The following is a 23,977-nucleotide window of genomic DNA, read 5'->3' as shown; positions in this document are numbered from 1 at the left end:
CAAAAGCAAACCCACCCACATTCTCATCAAAGGCCCCCAGTATTTTACCTCTCATGACTGTCATCCTTGATCTTCTTTTATCTCCTCCCAACCTTCTGTAGTTCATTGCAAATTAGAGAGACTGGAGCAGATGCGGCTTTTGCGATCTTCTGAATATATACTCTTATGTTCAGAAGTTTACACGTGCAATAATAAACAATACTGTTGTCTGAATGCTGAAATAACAAACTAAACATGAACATTTCCTTCCAGACAGTGTCAAAGAAAAATTGAGTCTGTCTCTCAAATTAAGCAAATAGTACTGATGCCCATGTGAAGAGAAAATGGTTAAATGAGTGCAGCTTTAAGTGCAATGTAATGAGAAACTCAGATCAAAACCAACTGAAACTGAAGGGGAAAATCTAAAGAAATCTTAAGCATTCCCTGAGTACACAAATCATTATTTTTTAAATGATTGTGCTTTTGTCTCTATGTGAACCTCCTAGCTCAACAAAGAAGCTTTCTTGTAGAAAGAGATCACCATGCTGATTTAAGTGTATGTGTAAGATGATGAACTCTTTTTTTTCTTTTTTTTTTAAATTAGAGAAAAAAAATCATGAAAACGATATGCTTGAAAGGGAGGAAGTGAGGAAAGGGGGGATGACATAACAGGGGGCCTGATGTGCGTGAGGCGAGAAAGCAGGCGCTTACGTCAACTGTAACTGGGAGAAGAGGAGCAAGCCTTCTTATGTAGGTCACATTAAATAGACATGCTGCTACCACAAAACTCAGCCAAGTAACCAAGCAGCCATGAAATCACAACTGGAAAAACTCAGAGTTTCACACCATGAATTGAGAAAATTTACACAGTTCATCCAGCAGCACGTTTGATATATTCTTATCATTCTGATTGCTCACAGAATCTGTGGCACAGACCTAGTTTGGAGCTTTCTGAATTACGATAATCTTTAAATTACTCCTACTGTTTTCATTTGAAGCAGTCTGTGTAATACTTTAATCTGGAACGTGCGGCATCCCGTCTAAGATCGTATGACTCACCACAACTCAAGACCAAAGAAAGATGTTAGTGACAATATTCTGAAATGTGGCTTTCATTGGCTTAAATTAGTTATTTTTTGTGAATAATTTTTTAAACATGGTTGTGTCAGAATCATGGTGTGGGCGGTTCTGAAAACTTGATAGCGACTGTAGAACATAAAACATACTGCGTGTTTATAGATTATAAACATTCAAAGATGCTATTTATATCATTTGACTCAACATAAGTTATTTGCAAGGAGTTTACAAATGAGTTATAGATTATAAAGAAGATTGTCAAGATGAACAAGTCTGGGAGACATGTATCACCAAAAGATTTGTAATGAAAGGTGGTAAAAAAGTATCGATTTAGGGTGATGGGGTATAGATTCATGCCACACATTTAAGATTTGGATTTTATGCCACTTTAGAACTATGTGTTACTTTGTATTGGTCTAAAATGAGGTGAAAATAAAAGGATTTTCTACAAAGCGTTGTAAATTGAAGCAACAAAAAATGTGATCAAAATAGAGCTAATCTTTTGATTAAGATGTTCATTGAAAAAAATAATGTTTAGTTTCACAAATGCAAATTTCACACTTGGTAAAAAAAAAAAAGCATCATTATTTTTGTTTAGAGGGAACTCACGGTGTGCTGTCCTGCCGGGATCACTCTGCACGCTGTCAGCGGAGTGGGCTGAGGACGCTGAGGAGACGCTGGAACTCCTGACGAAACCAAAGGCTGCCAGGCGGCTTGCCGGGAGACGGTTGGAGGAGAAACCTGGAGCCCGCAACCCAGACTGACTGACTTTGGGAAGCAGAGATCTGGAGGCTGTGGACGGGGGCTGAGACGCTGCTGTGGAAGCAGGAGGAGCCGCAGGAGCTTGATGGCTGAAAACCTGGTCATCTAGTGATGAAACAGCAATTTGACATTGAATTGTTTATCTATCTTTAGAAAGACTGCATTTTTCAAGAGGCAAGATGTAAATAAATATGGCAGTTGTTTCATTTTATTCGAAAAACAAGGTACACCATTGCTGGATCACTCATCATGAGTTGTCAACAAAGCTATCTCAGTAGGGAGCATGAGCTTTACTTTGTGGTGACTCTGGTTGTTCCAGCAAGCAAACAAAATAACTGTGTACAATTAAACTGCAAATAGCTGTTTGGCTCTGCCTGTGCTAACAGGCTGGACTAATGGCCAAAATGTTTTTTAATGCAATTATGGTATTCAATTCAACACTGACAAAATAGCACAGGGAAAAGTTAATTTTTTTTTCTGATACAGTGCTTTGAAAAAGCACTCTAATTGGAATTTCATGTAATAAACCAACCCAAAGTAAAGCATAATTGTGATGTGAACAGAAGTTAGAACTCTTTTTGATGTTTTTATACAAATACAAAACTGACGGGGGTGATGTGCCTTTAGTCCCCCTCAAACAAGACTTTATAATTGCCCCTTTAGCTGTAATTGACATGAAGCAAGATCGCCCGATAGGGCAGCAGAGTAAATATCACAAAAACTTCACAAACAAACACACTAATAAGGTGAAGGTAGTGAAAGTCACTGCGTTCCTCGAGACATTTGGAGAGATATTTTTGCCTAATCAGCCAACATTAAGGCAAAATATTTCTATATGAGTTATATATCAGGTCCATGAAATGATTTGTGGAAACCAAGGATCTGACAAGCGCTAAATCTTTTTATGTAAAAGTGTTTTATACGAGTCTGTAAAGGAACTGAGGAGGGCAATTCTTTTATTTGTTATATATTCAATATCCTTTTGGCTAAGTGATGGTTTTCTGCTCTTTGTTGGCTGTTAATGTTCATTTTTGTTTGTTAAATAACATGGCACAATATTAAAGTTTAATCATGATGGGGTTTTTTTGTTTTGTTTTTATTGTATAAATATTGTCAGCAGTCCTGCTGCTCTAATCTGTCCCACTCAGACATTTTCTGCCCGCACAATTTGTGGAGGATGCAGCAATAATCTGTGGAACCATTTTTTCCATAGTACAAGTTATTGTCAAAAAGCAGTGGGTTATAGTCCTGCCTGTATGGATTCTATTGTCTCTCACAGCAAAATAAAAGTTAGGATGTGCAGACATTAACAATTTAGGCTTTGTACAGAGACACACAGAATTCAGTGGTCAAATCTCAAGACTTTGGATAAAAACCCCATTTTGGCTTCAATGGTCTGCAAAAACAAGGTCAAGATCCTGCACAGAAGAAGAGCATTATCCCCTGCTGGCTACAGAGATAAGGTACGCGACTCTCCTTTCCTTTCCATTTGGCACAACTGTGTGCTTCAGTGGAGCCCAGAGGATAACTACTACATCAGAAGAAAAACCATGTTTCACAGGGAGAAACAGATGCCTGATGTTAGAGAGAGGAAAAAGTGGAATGGGAACAAAATGGAAAAGTCCACCCCCTCCAGCATCAGTAGAGATGCAACTCATGCTTATCACATATTTCCTCCACCACTAATATCTGTGTGCCATGAGGTCTACTTATGAGTTTGGAGCTTCTTCCTCTTGAGTGAGAATGTCAGGATCATTAAGGATAAATTTTAATTTGCATCCTGGCTTTCCCACCCCCACTCCTTATCCTATTTATCACCTCTGAGAGACCGGGAGGAGAAATTATAAATTACTATAACAAACATCCACTTATCCCCGATTTAAATAGCTTATGTTGCTTACTTTTTAATTTTGCATCTATGTTCTATTTCTGTTCCTAACAGAGAATTCCTTCTACAATTCAGGTCAAACTTAAAAATGCAGAATATATCATAAATCTTTTGAATAAAGCCAAAGTGTGCTACGGTCTTTGAGTGAAACAAGGCCATTCTCACTTTGGATAAATTATGTAAATAAGGCCAGGAAAAATCAATAGGACATGCAGCTGGCACAAGCACTAATGATTTTAATCACAATCCAAAGTGAGAGGCGACAGTGTGTATAGATTTCCACCTCCAGGCTTTAAGCTGCATGTTATTAAATGTAATAACATTGCATTTGCAGTGTAGTCCCAGCAGTGCTACTGAAAGGAAGCATGGAGAAGCAAGAATGAAGGAATCCACTGGCAGTAATAGCTCATTGCATTTCACTGTCTTACCTTATAAGTGGACTTTCCTCATTATCATAACAATACAGACTTTAAACTATGCACTGCAATCATGTGACACAACTGTCACAAATTATATAATTGCTATAATTAGAAGGTGTCAGACATTTTCATTTACAAAATACAGAAAAAGTCATAATTGCAATTAGTGCATAAGAATAAAAGGAAACTAACCCGGGTACAGAGAATGGATGGCTGAAGGGAACTCTGTGGAAAATGATACATGCGTTTTAAATTTTTTCATACATACAAAATCTAAATTATATGTATTTGGATTCTGCCCTTCTTTCTTTGCCGTCTGATTTAGATTGAGTTATTTTGAACATCAGAATGACCAAAATGATTCAACTTGCAGATGTTCGAAGATGGTGGTGACACACCACAAAGTAATAGCAGCAAAAATCAATTCTAAAAAAAAGCATTGATTCAAGGAGCGCTGAATGTAAATGCATGTCACATATTTCAGATTTCAACTGGCAGTACGAATTGACAATCATTTACCATTTTTCTTTCGCTTTACAGCTATGCAACCTTTAAATGGGTGTGTAGCATCAAATCCCAGTAAACCGATTTAAATTTGTGGTTTTAATGTCACAAAATGTCCAAAGAGTATTAATACTTTTGCAAGACACTCATAACAGACAAATGTTCTGTGTCGACATTTAATTTGGTGTTTATCAAATCTAGTGCGCATGAGCTAAGAAAAATTCCAGAGGACAAACAGTCCAAGCAGACTGATATGCCTTAGATATGCATTAGTAAGAAATATAAGATAAACCATAAAACTATGCTGATCATTTTTTCACGTTATGTCTAAGTTATTACTAAGGGAAAAAGCAAATGAAATACACTATGCAAGCAAAGAATGAAGGAATGAGAACATGCCATACTTCAATATTTTATTGACAGATGAGCTGAAATAGAAATCTGATTTCAGCAGTCAGAGGCACAGTCAGAGGCTATCATTGAAATTAGAAATTCACTGAGGAGAAGATGTGAGTGGCTTATTATTTATTTATTATTTTTACATTTCAGTTTGTAGATTGCTGCCTTCTGGTACAGAATGCGTCCCCTCCTACAGCCATCCAATCAGGACTGCCAAAATTAATCTCAGAGAGAATGCATTTTAATGAACCGCCTTCATCTCAAGCCAAGCTGAGGGATGCACAGGTCCCACAACTGCTAGCTGTTGCATGGCAGCAGGAAGACCAAGCTGTACTCAGTCAAAGTTTGGGCTGATGAAGTCATTTTCAGTTGCCATTCCAGAGGTGAACATGTAGAGTATCCTACCTGTATTGTCTTGGCTTTTCTGGCTGATCGCTGGGCTAACGGTTTGGATTGGCTGGCTGAAGATCGACGCCGACCTCTGTCCTTGGCTGGGTCCACGGGTCTTGACGGAAACCGCAGTTGTCCTGGTGACGGCTCCAAGACCCAAACGGAGGCCTCTGCCAGAACGAATGAGACTTCCACTTCCCTCAGCCTGTGTAACTGTCCTGCTCTGCAATGCATCTTCAGAGGAGATGCCTTTTAAACTGTTGGAGCGCCCCACCTAAAAATCAGAATCACTACATTTATTGAAGGGACTAAAACATGACAGACTCATGACATTTCCTGACTTCCGCAGCACATATTCTAATGCACTGTCACATCATTATGAATAGAAGAAACAAACATCAGCATAGCAGTTGAAAGATCAGTTTCTGCTTGTTTTCCCTTCTTATGTTTGGAAATGAATTAATGGGGACAAACCTTTCACACACATTGCACTGAGAGTTATACCTCTTCGATGTTAGTGCCAGATAAGGTTATTTAATACAAATTAATAAAAATGTTAATGTTAACGCGATAATGATCAGCGCTTGGACTTTGAAAAAGATACAGAGGATCTATTATCAACTATGTGTCAGCAATACATGCGTAGTAAATAAAATTTGCCAAATATGCCAATCATGACACATAACATTTTTTTATTATTTGATGGCAAAAGGTAGCATAGAAAAGAGTAGAAAAAAATCTTTATTGTCTGCCGGGGGAAAACTGCCTTTGGCTCACCAGTACTCAAGACAAACTGATAAGAAAATTAAAAATTATCAGACACACACAAAAGCAAACAAAAAGACATGTTGATTAAAAATGTATTAGCTGCTATTAAACATCCTTTTCATTAACTTCACATTTCTGTATTAAAAATTTCTTTTTTTATTGGGCTGATGTAATATTCTAATCTTAAATGTGTTTTTATTTACTATTAAAAAAATCATCATAAAATTAACAACAATAAAGGCTTGAAAACACCAGTCTGAATTTTTCTTAAATATTCCAATTTATTCCATATGACTATAAAAATGCATGCCATATAGTACCCAATTTAGTTACTGTGGACAAATCACTGCAGTGAATTGAGAATAGATACTTGAAAATCAATCTCAGTGCAAAGATATAGAGTACATCGCATATATCTAACTCACCTCAGATGATGTCCCATAGTAGTTCTCCACCCTTCCGCTCAGTTTCGGGGATGCATTGTGGCTGTGTGCATGTGCTGGGGGAACTGTGTTTGTGTTTCCAGGAGTCCTAATGCTCCTGTTTTGCAGCCCTGGAGGGAAACTATTCACCTGCATCTCTTGGCGATATTTATCGTAAAGTGGGTTGGAGGCACTAAGTACAGGGGTTCCTCGGGTTTCAGCGTCAGGGTTTCTGCGCGGGTCTTTAGATGGGTCCTTAAAGGCCGCTGGTGGTTGGCTGTGAGTGTAAGTCGAGAGTCTGGATGGCAGAGATGAGACCTGATAAGGTCCATCAGCAGCTTGGAGTTTAAACTGAGGATTCTTTCGAACAGACGTTATGATCTTGGGGCGGATTCCTTTAGGTTTAAGTTTAGGTGATGGAGAGTTCTCTTTGGGGTTAGAGTTAGAGGAGCTCTGCTGGATGTTAAGAGGCGCTTTTGGGATTCCACTTGTGCTTATGTTTGTTTTCACTGGAGCTCTCAAACAACTGTTGCCATAGCCCTGAGCTGAGGTTGGTACAGCTGGGTTGCATCCTGATGGGATGTGCCTAGAAGCTCCAGAGACATTCCTGGAAATGAGGTACATAGAGGGCTGCCTGCGTGGTGAGCCCTGTGGTGTCCTGAGAGGGGATTGAGGAGGGGTAGATGACCTGGATTCAACTCCAGTCCTGTTGGGACTTGAGCAGTTCCTTCGATAAGTGAGCTGAGCCTGAGGTTTGTTTTCCAGAGTGGGTATGTTAGAGGGACCAGATAGATGTTTTGCAGTTGTAGTTGTCTGTTTTTCCATGGGTGGAACCTCCCTATGGGATGCCTGGTTAGTCTGTCTTAGCTGGGAGATAGCGCTCATGTTGTAAAGGTGGGAGAAGTCTGACGGTTCCCGTAAAGCAGATTTTGTAAGCTTTCTGCTTGACCTGCTGCTGTGTGACTCTGGTGATGCATTGTTGGAGGAATGTAGCACTGTCCCAGTTTGCTGAGTTTTAGGCTCTGGCAAGTTCCTGTCTCTTATCATCTCTGTCTGGCAGAGGGGTCTGACGAGCTGTTGCCGTCGAGGTGGCAGTACCCTCTCCTCAAATCCAGTCCTTCTCCTTTGGCCCAGTGCTCCATCACAGGACCTTCCGTTTCTATGATGACTCCTTTCCTCCAGTCTCTGTTCCTGGCCATAGTATTGTTGACAGTCATATCTCCCTTGAGGACGAAATGGTGGGGAGTTCTGATTGGTGTCTAGGGAAGCTGTCCGTCTGCTGGTCTGGGCTGAGGTAGAACAGTTGGTGTTGGGAAAAAGGTTTGTCTTGGGGTTGGGTAGGGAAATAAGAGATGCTTCACCACTGGAATCCAGAGCACTAGACAGACTTCCACCAAGAGCAACAGCTGACAGACTGGAAACAAACACATTTGTCTCAGACTTGGATTCCTTCAGACCCCCTGTCCGTCTATCCCTGCCTGTTCTGGTGTCTCTTTTCTCTACTGAGCCTGTCACATATGTATCCAGCTCTTCAGTACTGTGACAGGCAATGCGTTTCTCTTTGCTCCTCTGCATTCTGCTCTCTTCCCTGTTGTGGTCGTAGTTTCGCCTGACACCGGTTGAAGCAGAACTGGCCGTTGAACTTGAGGATATGGACATGGGACCCTCATCCTTACCATCTCTCATGCTTTCTCCATCATCTTCCTCTTCGTTATGCTCCTCCTGACTTTGGTTTCCTAAGAATGTGTGGATTTCAAATTCTCTGAGCTCAGGCTCCATACATTGCTGCTCAGATCCCCAGATTACAATTTTGTCTGGAGAGTCACTCTGACGAACCAGTGGAGGAATAGAGCTTGTGTTGTACCCTGTAACCTCAACCAGACCCCCTCCTTCTTGGTCAGTGGCTGAAGTTATTTGATTGGCGTTATCATCTCCTGATGAGGTGAAATGGGTTTTATTTCCAATCTTCTCTCCTCTTTCAACACTGACCCTCAATCCATGAAAATTAGTTGGAATGCTCATCTTTGACTTTTTTATTAAGCACGTTCAGGGGTTGAGGCCATTTACAGAGTTTTAAGAGTTACTTTAATTTTTGCTCTTCCTTATCAGGGTCAGTGTTTTTAGAGTCATTTGGCAGAATTATCCAGGAGTTGGTTATCATCTCAAGAAGTCTCTCTCTTTCTTTCAGGTTGCCGCACAACTTTAGATTGAGTTATTTAAGTTGATATTAATGGATTTAAGTGAAGATAGAAGTCTGATAAATCTGGAAAAAGAAGAAACACAAAGGAAACTATAAGAAAGAGCAAATAAGTTCATAAACTTCTGATAAAATCATCAGATTTTGTCCCTATAGAGTTCCAGAAATAGTTTATGTCCCCAGTGTATTTGTAGAATAACAGCTGTTAATTTGCCCACAGTGCTATTTTCTTCATATTTGTAAGTTATGTCGTTAGAAGGTTCTTTAACACAAAACCTCTCTACACAAGGGAATGTGGGGAGTCATCAATCAATGTGTCCATAAATGTATAAAGAAATAAAATCAGAACTTCAGTATTAACATAGTTTTTGTCAAAATGATTACTTCACTGCAATAAAATGGCGGCGCGCGTAGACGCAGCGGCTTTGTGCTCTCCGACTCAAAGTTTGTCTTTTCCACTTTGCGCGGTTAAAAACACCTACAACCGACAGAATTTACTGGCCATTGGTCAAGCAATCGGGGAAAGTCTGTCACAGGAGCTTTTCCGTGTCCACAACAACATTCCGGTCGATATTGCACGGACACCGGGCTCTCCCTGGATTACAATCCCAGTATCTACGACAGGGCGACGGCGCAGAGATCGTAAACAAAAGAGGGGGTGTCGCAGCGGCGTGTTAGCGAGGCTCAGGAAACAGCCACACAAACCACCGCTACCAAGCATTTTTCTCTCCAACGTGAGGCTCTCGCTAACAAACTGGACGAATGGAAGCTGTGGAATGCAACTGACAACCTCATCCGGGAATGCTGCATTCTGTTGATCACGGAGACGTGGTTAAATCCAACCATACCGGACCCGGAGATCGAGCTAGCAGGCTACACAGCACACCGACAGGACCGATCAGCGAGCTCCGGTAAGAAAAGAGGAGGTGGACTATGCGTTTATGTAAATAACAGCTGGTGTACGAACTCCACAGTAGTTGTTAGCCACTGTTCTCCCGGCGTGGAGTTCATCACAATTAAATGCAGACCCGATACCTCCCACGTGAGTTTAACGCCATTCTACTCACTGCGGTTACATAGCACCGGATGCTAACGCTAGCTCGGCCGTGGGACTCCTGCATGATACTATCAGCAACAACCAGAACAAGTACCCCGAGGCTGTTCACATCGTCTCTGCTGATCTGAAATCAGTCCTCCCAAAATTCCATCAACACGTAAAGTGCACAACCAAGGGTGATAAAACTCTGGACAAGCTGTACACAAACATCAGACAAGCATACAGGGCTAAACCCTTAGCACACCTTGGCCAGTCTGATCACATGTCCCTGCTACTGATCCCTGCTTACACTCCCCTGCGGAAACGTGTCCCCAGTACAACCCGGACTGTCACCATCTGGCCTGAGGATGCCTCTCACCAACTACAGGACTGCTTCCAGAGAACTGACTGGGAGGTTTTTGCACATCAGGACCTGGAGAACTACACCTCAGCAGTCTTGGACTACATCAGGTTCTGCACGGACAATGTCACCAGGAACAGACTCATGAGGATCTATCCGAATAGGAAACCCTGGATGACTAAGGAGGTCCGGGGCCTCTTGAAAGCCAGGAACGCTGCTTTCAGGTCTGGGGACAAAGCACTCTACAGTTCTGCCAGAGCCAACCTGAGAAGAGGCATCTGCCAAGCTAAGGCATCATACAGAGGGAGAATAGAGAAGCAGCTCAGGAGCAACAACACCAGCCAGGTGTGGCAGGGTGTTCAGCACATTACAAACTACAGATCCAGCAACCAGCCATGCACGGAGGGAACCACTTCCCTGGCAGAGGAGATGAATATCTTCTTTGCCCACTTTGAGGCGACACCTACCACAGCTCCATCACAGCTGCCTGTCCACACACAGTAGAGGAGTATGAGGTGAGGCAGGTGATGAGGAAGGTGAACCCAAGGAAGGCTGCGGGACCTGACGGTGTGTCGGGACGGGTGCTTAAAGACTGTGCAGACCAACTGGCTGGAATCTTCACAAAGATTTTTAACCAGTCCCTGTCTCAAGCCACTGTCCCTCCCTGCCTAAAGTCCTCTACCATTGTCCCCCTGCCGAAAAGAACCAACATCAACACCCTGAACGACTACCGTCCAGTGGCACTCACACCGATCATCATGAAGTGCTTCGAGAGACTGGTGCGGAGTCACATCCTCGCTGGCCTGCCTGCTGAGCTGGACCCTCTCCAATTTGCCTACAAAGCAAAGAGGTCCACAGAGGACGCTGTATCCACAGCACTTCATGCTGCCCTGACCCACTTAGAGAAGCAGGGGAGCTACGTCAGAATGCTCTTTGTGGACTTCAGCTCAGCATTTAATACTATACTTCCGTCTGGTGTCCAAGCTAGTAAACCTTGGGCTCCCATCAGCCACCTGCAGTTGGATCCTGGACTTCCTAACAGGTCGCTCCCAGAGGGTCAGACTGGGCCCCCACACCTCCACTGCTCTGAGCCTGAACACCGGATCGCCACAGTGTTGCGTGCTCAGCCCACTTCTCTACACCCTCTACACTCATGACTGTGTCTCCATCCACCTCAGCAACAAGATCATTCAGGCGGGAAGGGGGAGCTGGAGTACAGGGATGAGGTGAAGCGGCTGTCAGAGTGGTGCAAAGTCAATAACCTGCTCCTCAACATCTCCAAAGCAAAGGAGCTGGTGATCGACTTCAGGAAGAACAAAACGGACATCCAGCCTCTCACCATCAGTGGGACCTGTGTGGAGAGGGTCCCAGTGTTCAGGTTTCTGGGCATGGAGTTGGAGGACAAGCTAACCTGGAGCACCAACACCAAGGAGCTGTTGAAGAAGGCACAGCAGAGACTGTACTTTCTGAGAATACTCAAGAAGAACTGTCTCCCCTCAGACCTGCTGCAAGGCCTTCTATCACTGCTCCATAGAGAGTGTGCTCACGTACAGTCTGTGTGTCTGGTACGGCAGCAGCACATCTGCGGACAAGAAGGCGCTCCAGAGGGTTGTTAGGGCAGCAGGGAGAACCATAGGCTGCCCCCTCCCCACTATGGAACAGATTTATACTTCCAGGCTCCACAAGAAAGTTTTGGACATTATAAATGACTCTTCACACCCTGGCCTTGGTCTCTTCCAGCTGCTGCCATCAGGCAAGAGATACAGAGCAATAAAAACCAGGACAAATCGCCTAAAAAACAGTTTTTACCCGATGGCAATCATGGCACTAAATTCAAAGGCATAAGAACTTCTGCTCTTGACACCACTTTGTTAAAAATGTAAATTCTGTTGCGACACCTCCAGTCGCTGCAACCATCTTCTGATGTCTATTTATTTCTCATTTTGTACTATTTGTTTCTTTATCTTTTTATGTATGTATGTATATGTACAGTACAGACCAAAAGTTTGGACACACCTTCTAATTAAAATGGGTTTTCTTTATTTTCATGACTATTTATAAGGCAAGAAATCCCACTTATTAACCTGACAGGGCACACCTATGAAGTGAAAACCATTTCAGGTGACTACCTCTTGAAGCTCATCAAGAAAATGCAGAGTGTGCAAAGCAGTAATCACAGCAAAAGGTTGCTACTTTGAAGAAACTAGAATATAAGGGGTATTTTCAGTTGTTTTACACTTTTTTTGTTTAGTGCATATTTCCACATGTGTTATTCATAGTTTTGATGCCTTCAGTGTGAATCTACAATGTCAATAGTCATGAAAATAAAGGAAACTCATTGAATTAAAAGGTGTGTCCAAACTTTTGGTCTGTACTGTATATTGTATATTATGTATATACACATAACCTGCATTTTAACTCGAGTCGAGCAAATCTCAATCTCGTTGTAATCTGTTGATGACAACGGCAAATAAATCTTATCTTATCTTATCTTACTTGTATTTGATTTGGCAACTGCAGAGTTGATCAACAGTAATAGTAGTTAAATTCAATCATACTTGAAAAGCGTAGAAAAGGTTTCTACCAGACTAATTCCAACTGTATCATTTATGCAATTTACATTAAATCAAATCTTGATGCAAGTATAAAATACACAGTAGCACAATACATTCAAGGAGAAATAATGTTCAAATATACATGTACCCATTTATACTATAAACCCAAAGAAAGATTTTTTTTCTAGATAATTTATGAATATTTTATATTAGTAAAATCTATATTTTGTTGTGGGGTTGGCGGCTTAGGACAGAAGAAAATGGCAGCAAAGGTAACCTCTTTGGGAGGATGCAATGACGGTTAGCACATCAGACGGGTGTTAATGCCTTTGCATGACACAACATCTCCAAAACAAAATGCCTTATCCATGCTATGAACACAATGAAAATCAAATACTATGTATATATTGTCTGAATCAGAAGTGGTACCAGGAGGTCTATTTTTAGCACCACAAATTGCGTACAGTAATGGAAAATGACAAAATGTTATGGCTACAGAACAACATCTCTTTCATACAGATTCTTCTTCTCCCTTGAGCTGAGTAATTTTGCATACAGTATACAAAGACGGTGCAAAAAAGTAAGTAAAAATACAGCAGCGCAGGGAAAGCCATTTAGTTTCAATCTTTACATGAATTATAGCATGTTATGCCTTTGAGTATGTAATTTTTTATGAGCAGTGGGGCTGTGGGAGCAGAAAGAGCCATGTGAGTTGATTATGAGCGCAGTGTCTGTGCCTGAATTTAATGAAAGGTTTGAGTAGGCAGTGGGTGACTTTGGAAGGATGTATTTTCTGAATCATCCAATACAGATTTTTCCAAAGGAGTGAGAAGGTACTGGCACAACAATAATGCCGACATTGTGGGTTTGTTTTGTTGTTTTTTGTTGCAGGCTGTTGATAATAGCTTACATTCAGATACACAATTACTGGCCACATACAATTTTCTTTGAACACAGTCTGCATCTGTATAATTTTATTGTCTTCTTTAACAATTAAACTGAAACAAATATGGTGAAAGCATTTTTTAGTGCAGGATGAATTATCCGTGTACTGAAATGTACACAAAACAAAAACTCACAATGCATACAAAATAAATCTGACACTTTTATGCTATTCCAATTTCATGTATAGTTATTAAAACGTAGCCTGCTGATGGATCCAGATAGTGCAACATATTGTTTTAAATCTTTATCAAATAGTATGAAACATATTGAGCCAATTAGTTTATGTTGGTTTTTTTCTGTCTTTGTACACCACATCATGCGTCTTCTTTCACTTTCCATTCTGTTTGCATCATTTCAGAAATTCAAGTTGAGCCCTCACCTAATTATTTTTCCAGCAGAGGTGTCTGTTCTCATTAGCAGGTCCTTTCTTCATGTATCTGATGGCAGGCATTTTAGCGAACTCACTGCTAAGATGGCAGCTCACTCTGCCTGTGGCTTATTTGTGAATTTTTTTCCAAGTGCACAAGAAAGGAAAGCATCAAACAGAATATGTTTTCCTGATGATCAGTTGGTTTTGTGAATTTGGCACTGAGCTAAGAACGATCTATTTGAAAAAGATAAGAAATGTGCACGTTCTTTTATTATACGTAAAGATTGCAGTTAAGTATTTGTTGACTTCTCTGTAGTTTTCTGTTTTGCATCAAAAAGAGAAACAGAAACCTAATTTGCGTTACATACAAATAACAACAACAGGCAATCTGCCCACTGCCTGTCCTACTCTGCTCCTGTGTATGTTGCTAGCTATCAAATAATTAGCTGGTTACAAAACACACATGGGAAACTCAATGTGGTAGGGAAAGGAGGAGGAGGCTGAATTCTCCGAGAGGACATGGTGCCAGATTGATTACAGCGCTGATGTAGCGCCGAAGCGTGTGCTGGTGACAGCAATCTGAGGGAGGCTGAGTGCTCTGCTCAGTCACAGCTCCTGTACCTCAATAAACTGCATTTCAACAAACAACCAGGCTGACAATGCCAATTTGGTACAAAACAGAAGAGTATGGAGAATTGATGAACAAGTCTGACAATTTGAATAAAAGTATTTCAGTGCAAAACATTAAATGAAAAATGTGAGAAAAATAAAATACACTTGGCTCCCTTTCTTTTTTGACATAAAGAATGCAGTTTATTAGGCAACTTGGGCATATGTGCTAACTAGGAGCCAATATGTTATTTTCTTTTAGTACAAACAGGGATGGTACCAAATTTTGCAGAACGTAGCCCAGTCTGACAATCAAATGTGTTTGGCACACCTTCATGTGGAAACAAATATGCACAATGATGGATGGACACTCACTAGAAACTAACAAAATGAGGGAGGAACATCCCCCCTACTACAAATGGATGCACTCATAACATGATGAAAGCATGACCCAGGAAGAACTGGTACTTTGATGTTAATCAAGTTCTGTTCCAGATTTTGGAACAGAACTTTTTGTGAACCCTTATGTGATTTTAAAACAAACCAATTAAGTCGCTCATGACATGAAGAAGATCTCAACATAATGTAAGCTGAAAATGTAAAAGAAACCGAGAAAAGAGTCATCTTAATTTGACTATGAGGATTCAGTCTGAGTGGGTGAGAGACTGAGACATAATCTGACGTGGGAGGGATAAGACTTGCACACCGGTGAAAGAAAAAAGTTGCTGAAGATTTCTAATTAGGCGGACGGTGGGGAATGTGTAATGAGAGCCGCTATATGAGCTTTACGGCCCCATTTATGATGTGACTTACCGATTCAAGCCCAAGAGAGGGGAGCAGAGCCATTATTGGAAATCCCTGACCACAAATAAGGCTCATTAGTAATGAAATGCTCACACTGATGAAACTGGGAACCTGTACTTCCGCTTTAATAAAATTCTTCTCTCCAGACAGATATAAGTGAATCTCAAGATAAAAGCACTGACAGAGAGTATAAGAGACTACCAAAGCATTTTTTATTATTATTTAAAACTACTGGCAAAATCACGGTGTAATCAAATACAGTTTGAAGGAACAGGAAATTAGTGATTAGTTAATGAGGGTTTTTTTTTTCTTCCTTTTAACCACGGACAAATCTCCTAAGTGACTGTTTTATTTTTTTAATAATTTTTTATGACGTAAAGGAGATGTTCCAGAGTGCCTGGTAAAAGTATTCATATCCCATGAACGATTTATTTATATTTTGTCTGGTTACTATCACTAAATACATTAACTTTAAGGGGTAGAGCAACATAACTGAGTTCATAACTGTGAATTGGAAGGATATGTGTTTTTTTTTCTTTTTTACAAATTGACCTCTTGAATTTGTCATCTAATATTAATAAAATTCAGTGCAACCTCTTAATCCCTTTTAACCATTTTAATCTCAGTTTAAATACAGCTGTTCACTGAAGGAGCACAGCAGCCAGGTCAAGGACAAAGCTGTGGAGAAGTTTAAAGCAGGCTTAGGTTAGAAAACAATCTAAACCTTCAATCCACCAAAGTGGTGGCAACATAATGCTGTGGAAATGCTTCTCTTAAGAATGTATTTAATGCCAGCTTAAATATGACTTATTTCGTGTCTGTCAATCCCAAAATTCCAATAAAATACAAGTTTGATGTTGTAAACTTACAAAATATGAAAAAGATCAAGTGGTATGAATACTTGCATGAGACAGTAAAAAGATGCTTCTTTCTCGTGATTGGGCAATAGGCTCGAGTGATTTGACATGTTTTAAGTTATTTCTTTCTTTCCTATGCACAGAGGTTGTTCTGAGAAAAACAGTCTACAGTAAAAAAAAAAAAAAAAGGTTAATCAAAGCCAAGTGGCAAACTTTTGCATTGTTTTATCTAAAAGTCCAAAAATTCTTTGAATTGAGCCCCGCGCTCTCTTTCTTATTTTGTTATTTTGCAGCATTTGTTTTCTTTTTCAGACACACATACAAACACACACAATCACTAAGACAATACAAAGCCAATCAAACGCTCAGGCGCACACTTGTGCCCGACATGCATTTCCCCGGTATCTTTGTTGTTCGTCCAGCAGCACAAGCGGCTTTCAGGAAAGCCATTTGTCTTTGGCACTTTGCTTTACTCTACTCCTCCCCCCACTGGCTAGCAGACAGGTTTTATAGCTCTGTGGTCCCCAAGGGGGACACCAGCAACACTCTCACACATGTATTCCCCCTTCCCATCTCTTTCATCCACACTTGTGCTGAGATGTGAATTCCAGCACTTAAAATAGAAACAAACGAGACGGCACAGAACAATGACGTCTGTTTGTGTGTATCACCATAAATCGTGACTCCTGAATATTTATACATGACATGATCTGATTTAGCACCTGGTTTGCATTAAAACTGGTTGCCCAGAAAGGTGGAACTTGCGCCAATGCACTTAATGCTATATTTATTGCATAGAGGTAATACATCTAATACTTTGCTGGTCAGCACATTAAAACAGACATAACAAACAAAAACAGAACATTCCATGAAAGTCATCCAATATGTAAAAGCTCAGACAATCCTTGCCTGCTCCTCCTATATCTGTCTGCAGCATAATACTGGCAGAAATAGCAGTGGAATGAGCTAAATGCTTCATTATCACAGTGCACAATACACACCCCGTCTGCAGAATCTCACAAGACGATTCACTGAGCGTTAAGTCAAGGGATAACTCATGGGATTTACCATCACATACAAAAAAGAAGCAAAGCAGCTCAGGAAACGACATATAAATAGTCTTGCAGCTTTTGTCTTTATTGATTTGAACTGGTTTCCCTTTTCTGCATCTGAAAACAACAAATGTTCCACTTTGCTTCTGTAGTCTGTGGTTCACACCATATTCAGACAAGCTTTGTCCCCACAGTGATCCCATCTGTTTTATGAGAATTTTGTAAGTTTCTGCCATGCTGGTCCAGCCAATCAAATCTTTCATCTTATTAATGAAGTGTTTATAAGAGCAGGGTGAGGCAATCAATCCCATTTCCATCGTTCTAAGGTGACACATCAGCAGACTGCAGCTTCGCTATCTGTCTCTCTGCACTCCCACATCGCAGGGGGGACAGTAACAGGATTTATTGAGAATCTTGGGTCAGAGTGGGTGGTCATAGCTAAGTGAATAAGGGGGATATGGAAATAAGATCATCGCCAATAAAAGCTGATTTATCTCCTTACCGTGTGCAGGCATGCTGTGTTTGCTACCTGCTCTGAAACTGACAGAAAGTCACAAAATGCCACTAATGGGATTCATCAGATGAGTCAGAAATGGCCAAATGCAATCAGACATGGAAACATTTTCATGCTTTGTCTCTGTGCTGCTCTCACAACCAAGAGATTACTGCAGTAAAATCTGCAACAAGCTCTGAAGTATTCTAAAAAGGCAACAAGAAAATCGACATGCATCATTTTCTGAATTTGTTTCTAGAAGAAGAAGAAAAGGGACATTTTAGTAACTCCATTATACAACCACACATAGCTCAGTCTGTAGCTACAATGCAACTTTCTCTCATTTTATTATGTATTCAATGTATTTTTCTGAACTTGTATATAACCCAAAGTAGAACATAATTGAGTAAGTGGAAGAAAGATTTTAATTGCCCTCTGGGATAAATAAAAAAAAAAGGGACACTAGAGCCCACAAAAAGACCCCTTGCGGGGTGATTAAAAAAAAAAAAAAAAAAAGCATTATATGGAAGAAGGACCTTCGTCTTTTGCAGCATCTATAATCCTGCGTTTAGCTCCGTCCATCTTCCCATCAATGATCAGCATCACTGTTCCTTCGGAAGAAAAGCATCCCAACAGTATGATGCTGCCATCATCATTTCTCATCAAAGAATTAGTGTGCATGGTGCAATATTTGTATTTTTTACTCATACATCACTGAATTTGTTCAAAAAACAACTAGATTTATACTACTTATAAAGTAAAAGAGTGTTTTTGCTAATAAATTCCTTTATGGTTACGGCTGAATGTGTAAAAATGTGTAAAAGTTCAAGGCATGAGAATACTCCTACACACTGTATCCCTGTAGCCAGATTTGATGAAAAAAAAAAAAGCTGTCACTTGCAAGTACAGGTTTATGGCAAACAGGCGATGTTTGTGCTGTGTACTTCATATTTTTTCATTCTTGCCTTTGGCAATCACCAGGAATCAATTTTCACTTCATAAGGCAGGTTTTTTTTCTTCACCGTCTTATTTTGCTGTGCTGCGCACCTTGCAACGTGATGAAATGCAGACAGAGCCAAAAGAGTAGAGAAAATTAAATTGGGGTTTAAGTTATTAAGATGGGACAAACTGATATTGGTCAAGCGACCGACGTTGGTGTAAACGAGCAGAATCGCCCCATTTGTCATAATACCGTGAAAAAGGAGATTGTGAGAGAGCAGTCAAAACACAGACTAGCATCCATCGCACTGGTGGCAGCTTGAAAGAGGCGTGAAATGAGGCTGCCTGTCCACACCGGTAGCTGGTAGCTCTGCATTATTATTAACAAAGCCCCTCCACCCTCTACCCTAATGCCTGTCGCAGAGTGAGAAATGTTAACTCTTGCATGCCTGAAACTGTATGGGACAAAGAGAGGAAAAAAATGTGCCTTACATTCAAGCTGTGAAGAGTACAAATAAAGAGAAGCATTCTTTGTTGGACTCTGCGGAGGCTGCAGACATTCAGAGCCAGACATTAAGATGGAAGGGCAAGAGGCTGAGTCACCTTTGTTTATTTTAAGAAAATACAGACTGAATGATGAAGCACAGAGGAAGTACGATTGATTTGAACTAGTGGGGGTGAGAGAGGATTCTAGATAGCACTGCTATGTGTAAATGTGAAATGTGTTGTAATGTGCAAACCCTTGATGTGTGGGGGAGGGAAGATGGTGAGGAGTGAGTAAAAAAATTGCAAAACGAGGGTTCAGGAGGGACAGAGGGAAAGAATATATTAAGAAAAGAAGTGACTATTTTCATATTGGGAGAAAAGTGCTTAACAGAGCCATGAACTCCTTTGGGGTTGGGGGCGACATCTCACATGCACAACTGTTCTGGCGAACAGTTTTATTTTTAGCAACACGGACAAGGCTGAAAAACAGAAGTGGATAGATGCAGAATATGAAGAGGGCTCTTTAAATATTGATCATGTGGATTTCTGTCATCTTGCTGATTTGTGAAACGGGCTTTCAAGGATCTCTGCACATGAAAAGAATTGTTCAAGTAGCGGCTCCAGCTTACTTGCTCTTGTTACCCAAATGAGCTGACTCTGTGCCCTTGAACTGACTGCTGACATTCTGTAAAAGGTTGCACACAAGTGAAACAATGGCTTTCATGCTGACTCTCCACAGCATAGGGACGTGCATGTGCGTATGCGAGGAGGCGTGTCTCTCTCCCGCCCACCCCTCATGTCTTGGCCATGACTGCAGGGGAGGAGCCATGGCGGACTCATTGCCACCTTCCAGACAAAAGCAGCGTGAATTTGAAAACGTGGATTTGAGTGTGCTTACTCACATGCAAACATAACACGCTGAGATTTATGTACATACTGACAAAAGTGGGCTAGGAGGTGGCTGCAACAATACAGTTGTCAAACTAACTAGAGTCTCTCTATGGTTTCCTAAATTGTTAAGACTCTTCTATTCAAAACGTAACTACTGTAACTAGAGGTGCACCAATTAGTCTTTCAGAGCTCAGAGTTGTTGGGAGTTTTTTGTTCACATGTGTTTTAAACAATGTTTGGTGTGTTCAGAGAAAGCAAATATTCAGCGAGTTCAAAGCCAGTGGGATTACTTGGTATTATTGTTGATGTAATGCAGTTAATTTTACTTTAACTATATATAATTAATTTTTTCCCCCTGTTTGTTTGTTCTCTTTTTGTGCTGTAATCCTTTGGCGACAAAGCAACAACAACAACAAAAACAGATAAAGTCAAAATCAGTATTGGTAAAAAAAAAAAAGATTGATTGGTGCATATTTAATTCAAGTAAACTTTATAGCATGCACTAAGAGTCACACTGACACACTTTCTGTGTTTCTTCTTAATTTTCTCAACTGAACTGTTTCCCATCCTCCTTCTCCTTGTTTGCCCTTTACAATATCCTTGAAGGTTGCACTAGTGTGCAACACTCCTGGGCTTTTCGACAAGCGTTCTTACCCGCAGAAACACACACATGCATGTATATGATATCTGAAACAGATGGCTTCTGTAAAACACACACTCACAGACACGCACGTTCGCAGCAGTGCATGCTGTGTTCTTACTGAATTGATCGCAGCTGAGATATAGCTGAGGTCAGACATAATGTATCAATCATGCAAACGTCAGCATCCAGAAAGGCACCGACAGCAGACAGTTCAAAGGTCACTCACTGGCAGCGTCGTGTCAGCCTACGCGTTAACATGACAGGAAGGATTTGCTGAGGTTTAATAAAATGAACTGGATGATCCATAAATGTGGAAAGCTTGTGGTATTGGAATCAATAAACACTATGAAGAGCATTTATCAGACACATTTTAGCAAAAGGCTCTTAGTTTAACCAGTACCACCAGGCTTTAATCAATGCAAAATCCTAAAGATGCCAATACAAAAACTGGGGTGAAGTTGGCCTCAAATTGCTCTTCACAATCTCAAGGACAACATTATTATCAGAAACAACTATTGATCAGCATTATTAAGGTGCGAAACATATTCACTTAACCTTTGTTTGATGCTTCATTTCACACCTCAGGTTCTCAGGGTCTCCAAGCAACATGATGGAGAGACTGAAAACAGTTTTGGAAAAGTGTCAGAAAAATCCAATAACCATAGCTTGGATTTTTTTCTGGCAAAAAAAGAAAGGTATCAGACAGGAAGATGAGGTCTTAATTAATGCTCTCCCAACAGAGCTGGATCAAGGTTGTATGAGGCCTTGGGCAGAATTTTGTTAACCTTCATTTAAGGTGAGCAGCTCACCCATAACAGCTCAACCGATCTCCCATTTGTATTGCCTTTGCTTTCTTTTCTTTCTTTGTTTTGTACATTCTCCAGAATAATATCCACAGAAAATGTTTTCCTGGCCCAAAGAGCTATAAATTTCAGTAGTTTCCAAATAGTGAAGGTTTAATTTCCAAATAGGGTTAGTACAGAGATGGGGTCAATCCGATCCAGTATTGATACACTAAACAGATGGTTGTTGTCAGATATGGGAGATTGCTTTGTTTAAGATTCATTTTAAATATAGGGGCAGAACTTGTTACAGAAAAACTATTTCCGCGCAGTCTGCTGCTTCTATCGAGTGAGCACTCTGATGCTCAGCATGATCTTTTTTAGAGGTATTGTAATGTTGAATTGACAAAAATATAATATGAATATATATAGGTTTGTGCAAACATTTAGATTAATATAAACTGGGAGAAAACACATCTTTTACTTTATAACATAAAGGACTTGGAAAATTTGAGCTGCTTGTTAGGCTATGTTCACACTGTAGCCTGAAGTGACCCAAATACATTATTTTTGCCCTTGTGCGACCTGTATCTGATCTTTTAATGAGAGTCTGAACAGCACAAATCCAATTTTTACAAATGCGACTCACTTGGTTCTAAATCTGATACGTATCTGATCTTTTCAAAATATGACCTGCATTTATGTGGAAGAAAGCAGGAAGAAAAATGTGGATTAAGTTGTTAATGTGCTGGCTCCAGTTGGGCAACAACTTTAAAATTTAAAGATATTGTCCACTATTAGCAGACATGTTTACTTCCGCAAACATTCAGCACAGTCTACATGTGACACTACTGCTTCCTCTACTGCGCATGCTGCACACTTTTAGGTTGTTTGCAGTTCACACAGAACATCACTTGCAAGTCGAATATATTTGGAAATGTGAACAACTACGCAAAAATGTTTCAGAATCCACCAAAAAATCTGAATTGAGCATTAAGGCTTGCAGTGTGAAGGTGGCCTTAGAAAACTTTGACACGTGATAAGAACATTTGTAATGCAGAAAATATTGGGAAAGATTGCTCTTATCTACGTACACCAACTGTACTATTTGCAAATACATGTTGCTAAAAATCAAATGCTTTATTTGATTAAAACAGAAAACTATTATGTTAATGGGTTGCTTTGTGTGACTTCTCTCAATGTTTTTTTTTTCCATTAACAGTCACAGCGCACATAAAGGCATTCAAGAATTGTTCTGAGACTCATGATACAATCATCAGACTTATAGATATTATTGCAAATAAAGGTATGAGCACAAAGTCCAGCAGTATAACTGATATATTCTTGAGAGTGTCAGTGTTTTTCTATTTAATATTTGATTATGAATATTTGCAGATTTTGAGAATGAGAACACCAAAAGTCCTGAATCAGATCATCTGCAGATTAATGTGTTTTGTCACATGTACAGTTGAACCCAATTTCTTTGATAAGCAACGGTTGCAAAATTCACTTACACCCAGGGCCGAAGCTTTAAAAATGAAAAATTTCAACATGTAATCGCACTCTATCCAGACAAATAAGGTTGGAGCAATCATAACTGTAAATTAAGAAGGTAATTAAATAATACTGTCATCGAGTCATAACCCAGAATTATATAAATATCAGGATGTTTTTCTGATCCTACACATAAAAAATAAGGTAAAAATGAATAGAATCTGTTTTTTATTAACAACTTATCAGCACGTAACACTCCTGTTGAATTCCATACAAATTTAATGCAAGTGGCAATTACCTCTCTGTCCAGTGGGTGATAGCTCTAGTCTGCAATTTATACAAGATCACAAGCAACACACACTCTCAGATATCTCACCTGCTCCATCCATCTCATCAACCTGCATGACCTCACTTTTTCCTCCAATCCCGCCTGTATTATTTAACACTCATAAAAGAGCAGTCTCCTTTATACAAACGTGCTAAATGTTTTTCCTCCTTCCTTTTTTAATAAACAAAACAATGACATTAATATTTAGCTGCGAAGGAATCAATTAGGTAGAAGAAAAAAAAAAAAAAAACAAGCAAATACATGTGCGACACATCTTAAAACCGCAACTGGCCTCTGCAAAAACCATGCGTCGGATGTTTTCAGTGTCGCCACTTACTTGCAGGGTTTTCTGGTGCTGATTCACGGAGGAGGCTGGCGGAAAACACAGGAGCTGCTATTGGAAACAAAGCCGCGTGGCTCTGCTGCTTCCTCTGCTCTCGCTCAGGTTTAGGATGGCATGAACGGTGCAGGACGAGAGGGGTATGCTGCAGACTGGAGGAAAAGGAGGAGGAGAAGAAGGGAGGGAT

General features: G+C 40.3%; 1 protein-coding gene across 2 annotated transcripts in view; it reads right to left on the bottom strand.

Annotated features, from left to right (window-relative positions):
• mtus2a (microtubule associated tumor suppressor candidate 2a) overlaps positions 1 to 23,977 on the bottom strand; it is a 47,086-nt gene extending 23,109 nt beyond the window's left edge. Inside the window, exons 1-4 of one of the 2 annotated variants that reach the window (XM_032576590.1) lie at positions 23,788 to 23,977; positions 6,612 to 8,871; positions 5,434 to 5,692; positions 1,666 to 1,923 (exon numbers count right to left, since the gene is read on the bottom strand). In XM_032576590.1, the coding sequence (XP_032432481.1) occupies positions 1,666 to 1,923; positions 5,434 to 5,692; positions 6,612 to 8,630 (2,536 nt within the window). In that variant the 5' untranslated portion in view covers positions 8,631 to 8,871; positions 23,788 to 23,977. The remainder of the gene's footprint in view (positions 1 to 1,665; positions 1,924 to 5,433; positions 5,693 to 6,611; positions 8,872 to 23,787) is intronic. The other variant, XM_032576591.1, reaches the window with a different exon arrangement.

Source organism: Xiphophorus hellerii, chromosome 11 (assembly GCF_003331165.1).
Source record: "Xiphophorus hellerii strain 12219 chromosome 11, Xiphophorus_hellerii-4.1, whole genome shotgun sequence".
In the NCBI taxonomy this organism is placed as follows: domain Eukaryota; kingdom Metazoa; phylum Chordata; class Actinopteri; order Cyprinodontiformes; family Poeciliidae; genus Xiphophorus; species Xiphophorus hellerii.
Note: the sequence above shows the minus strand (reverse complement) of the source record. Positions and strands in the feature narration are given on the sequence as shown.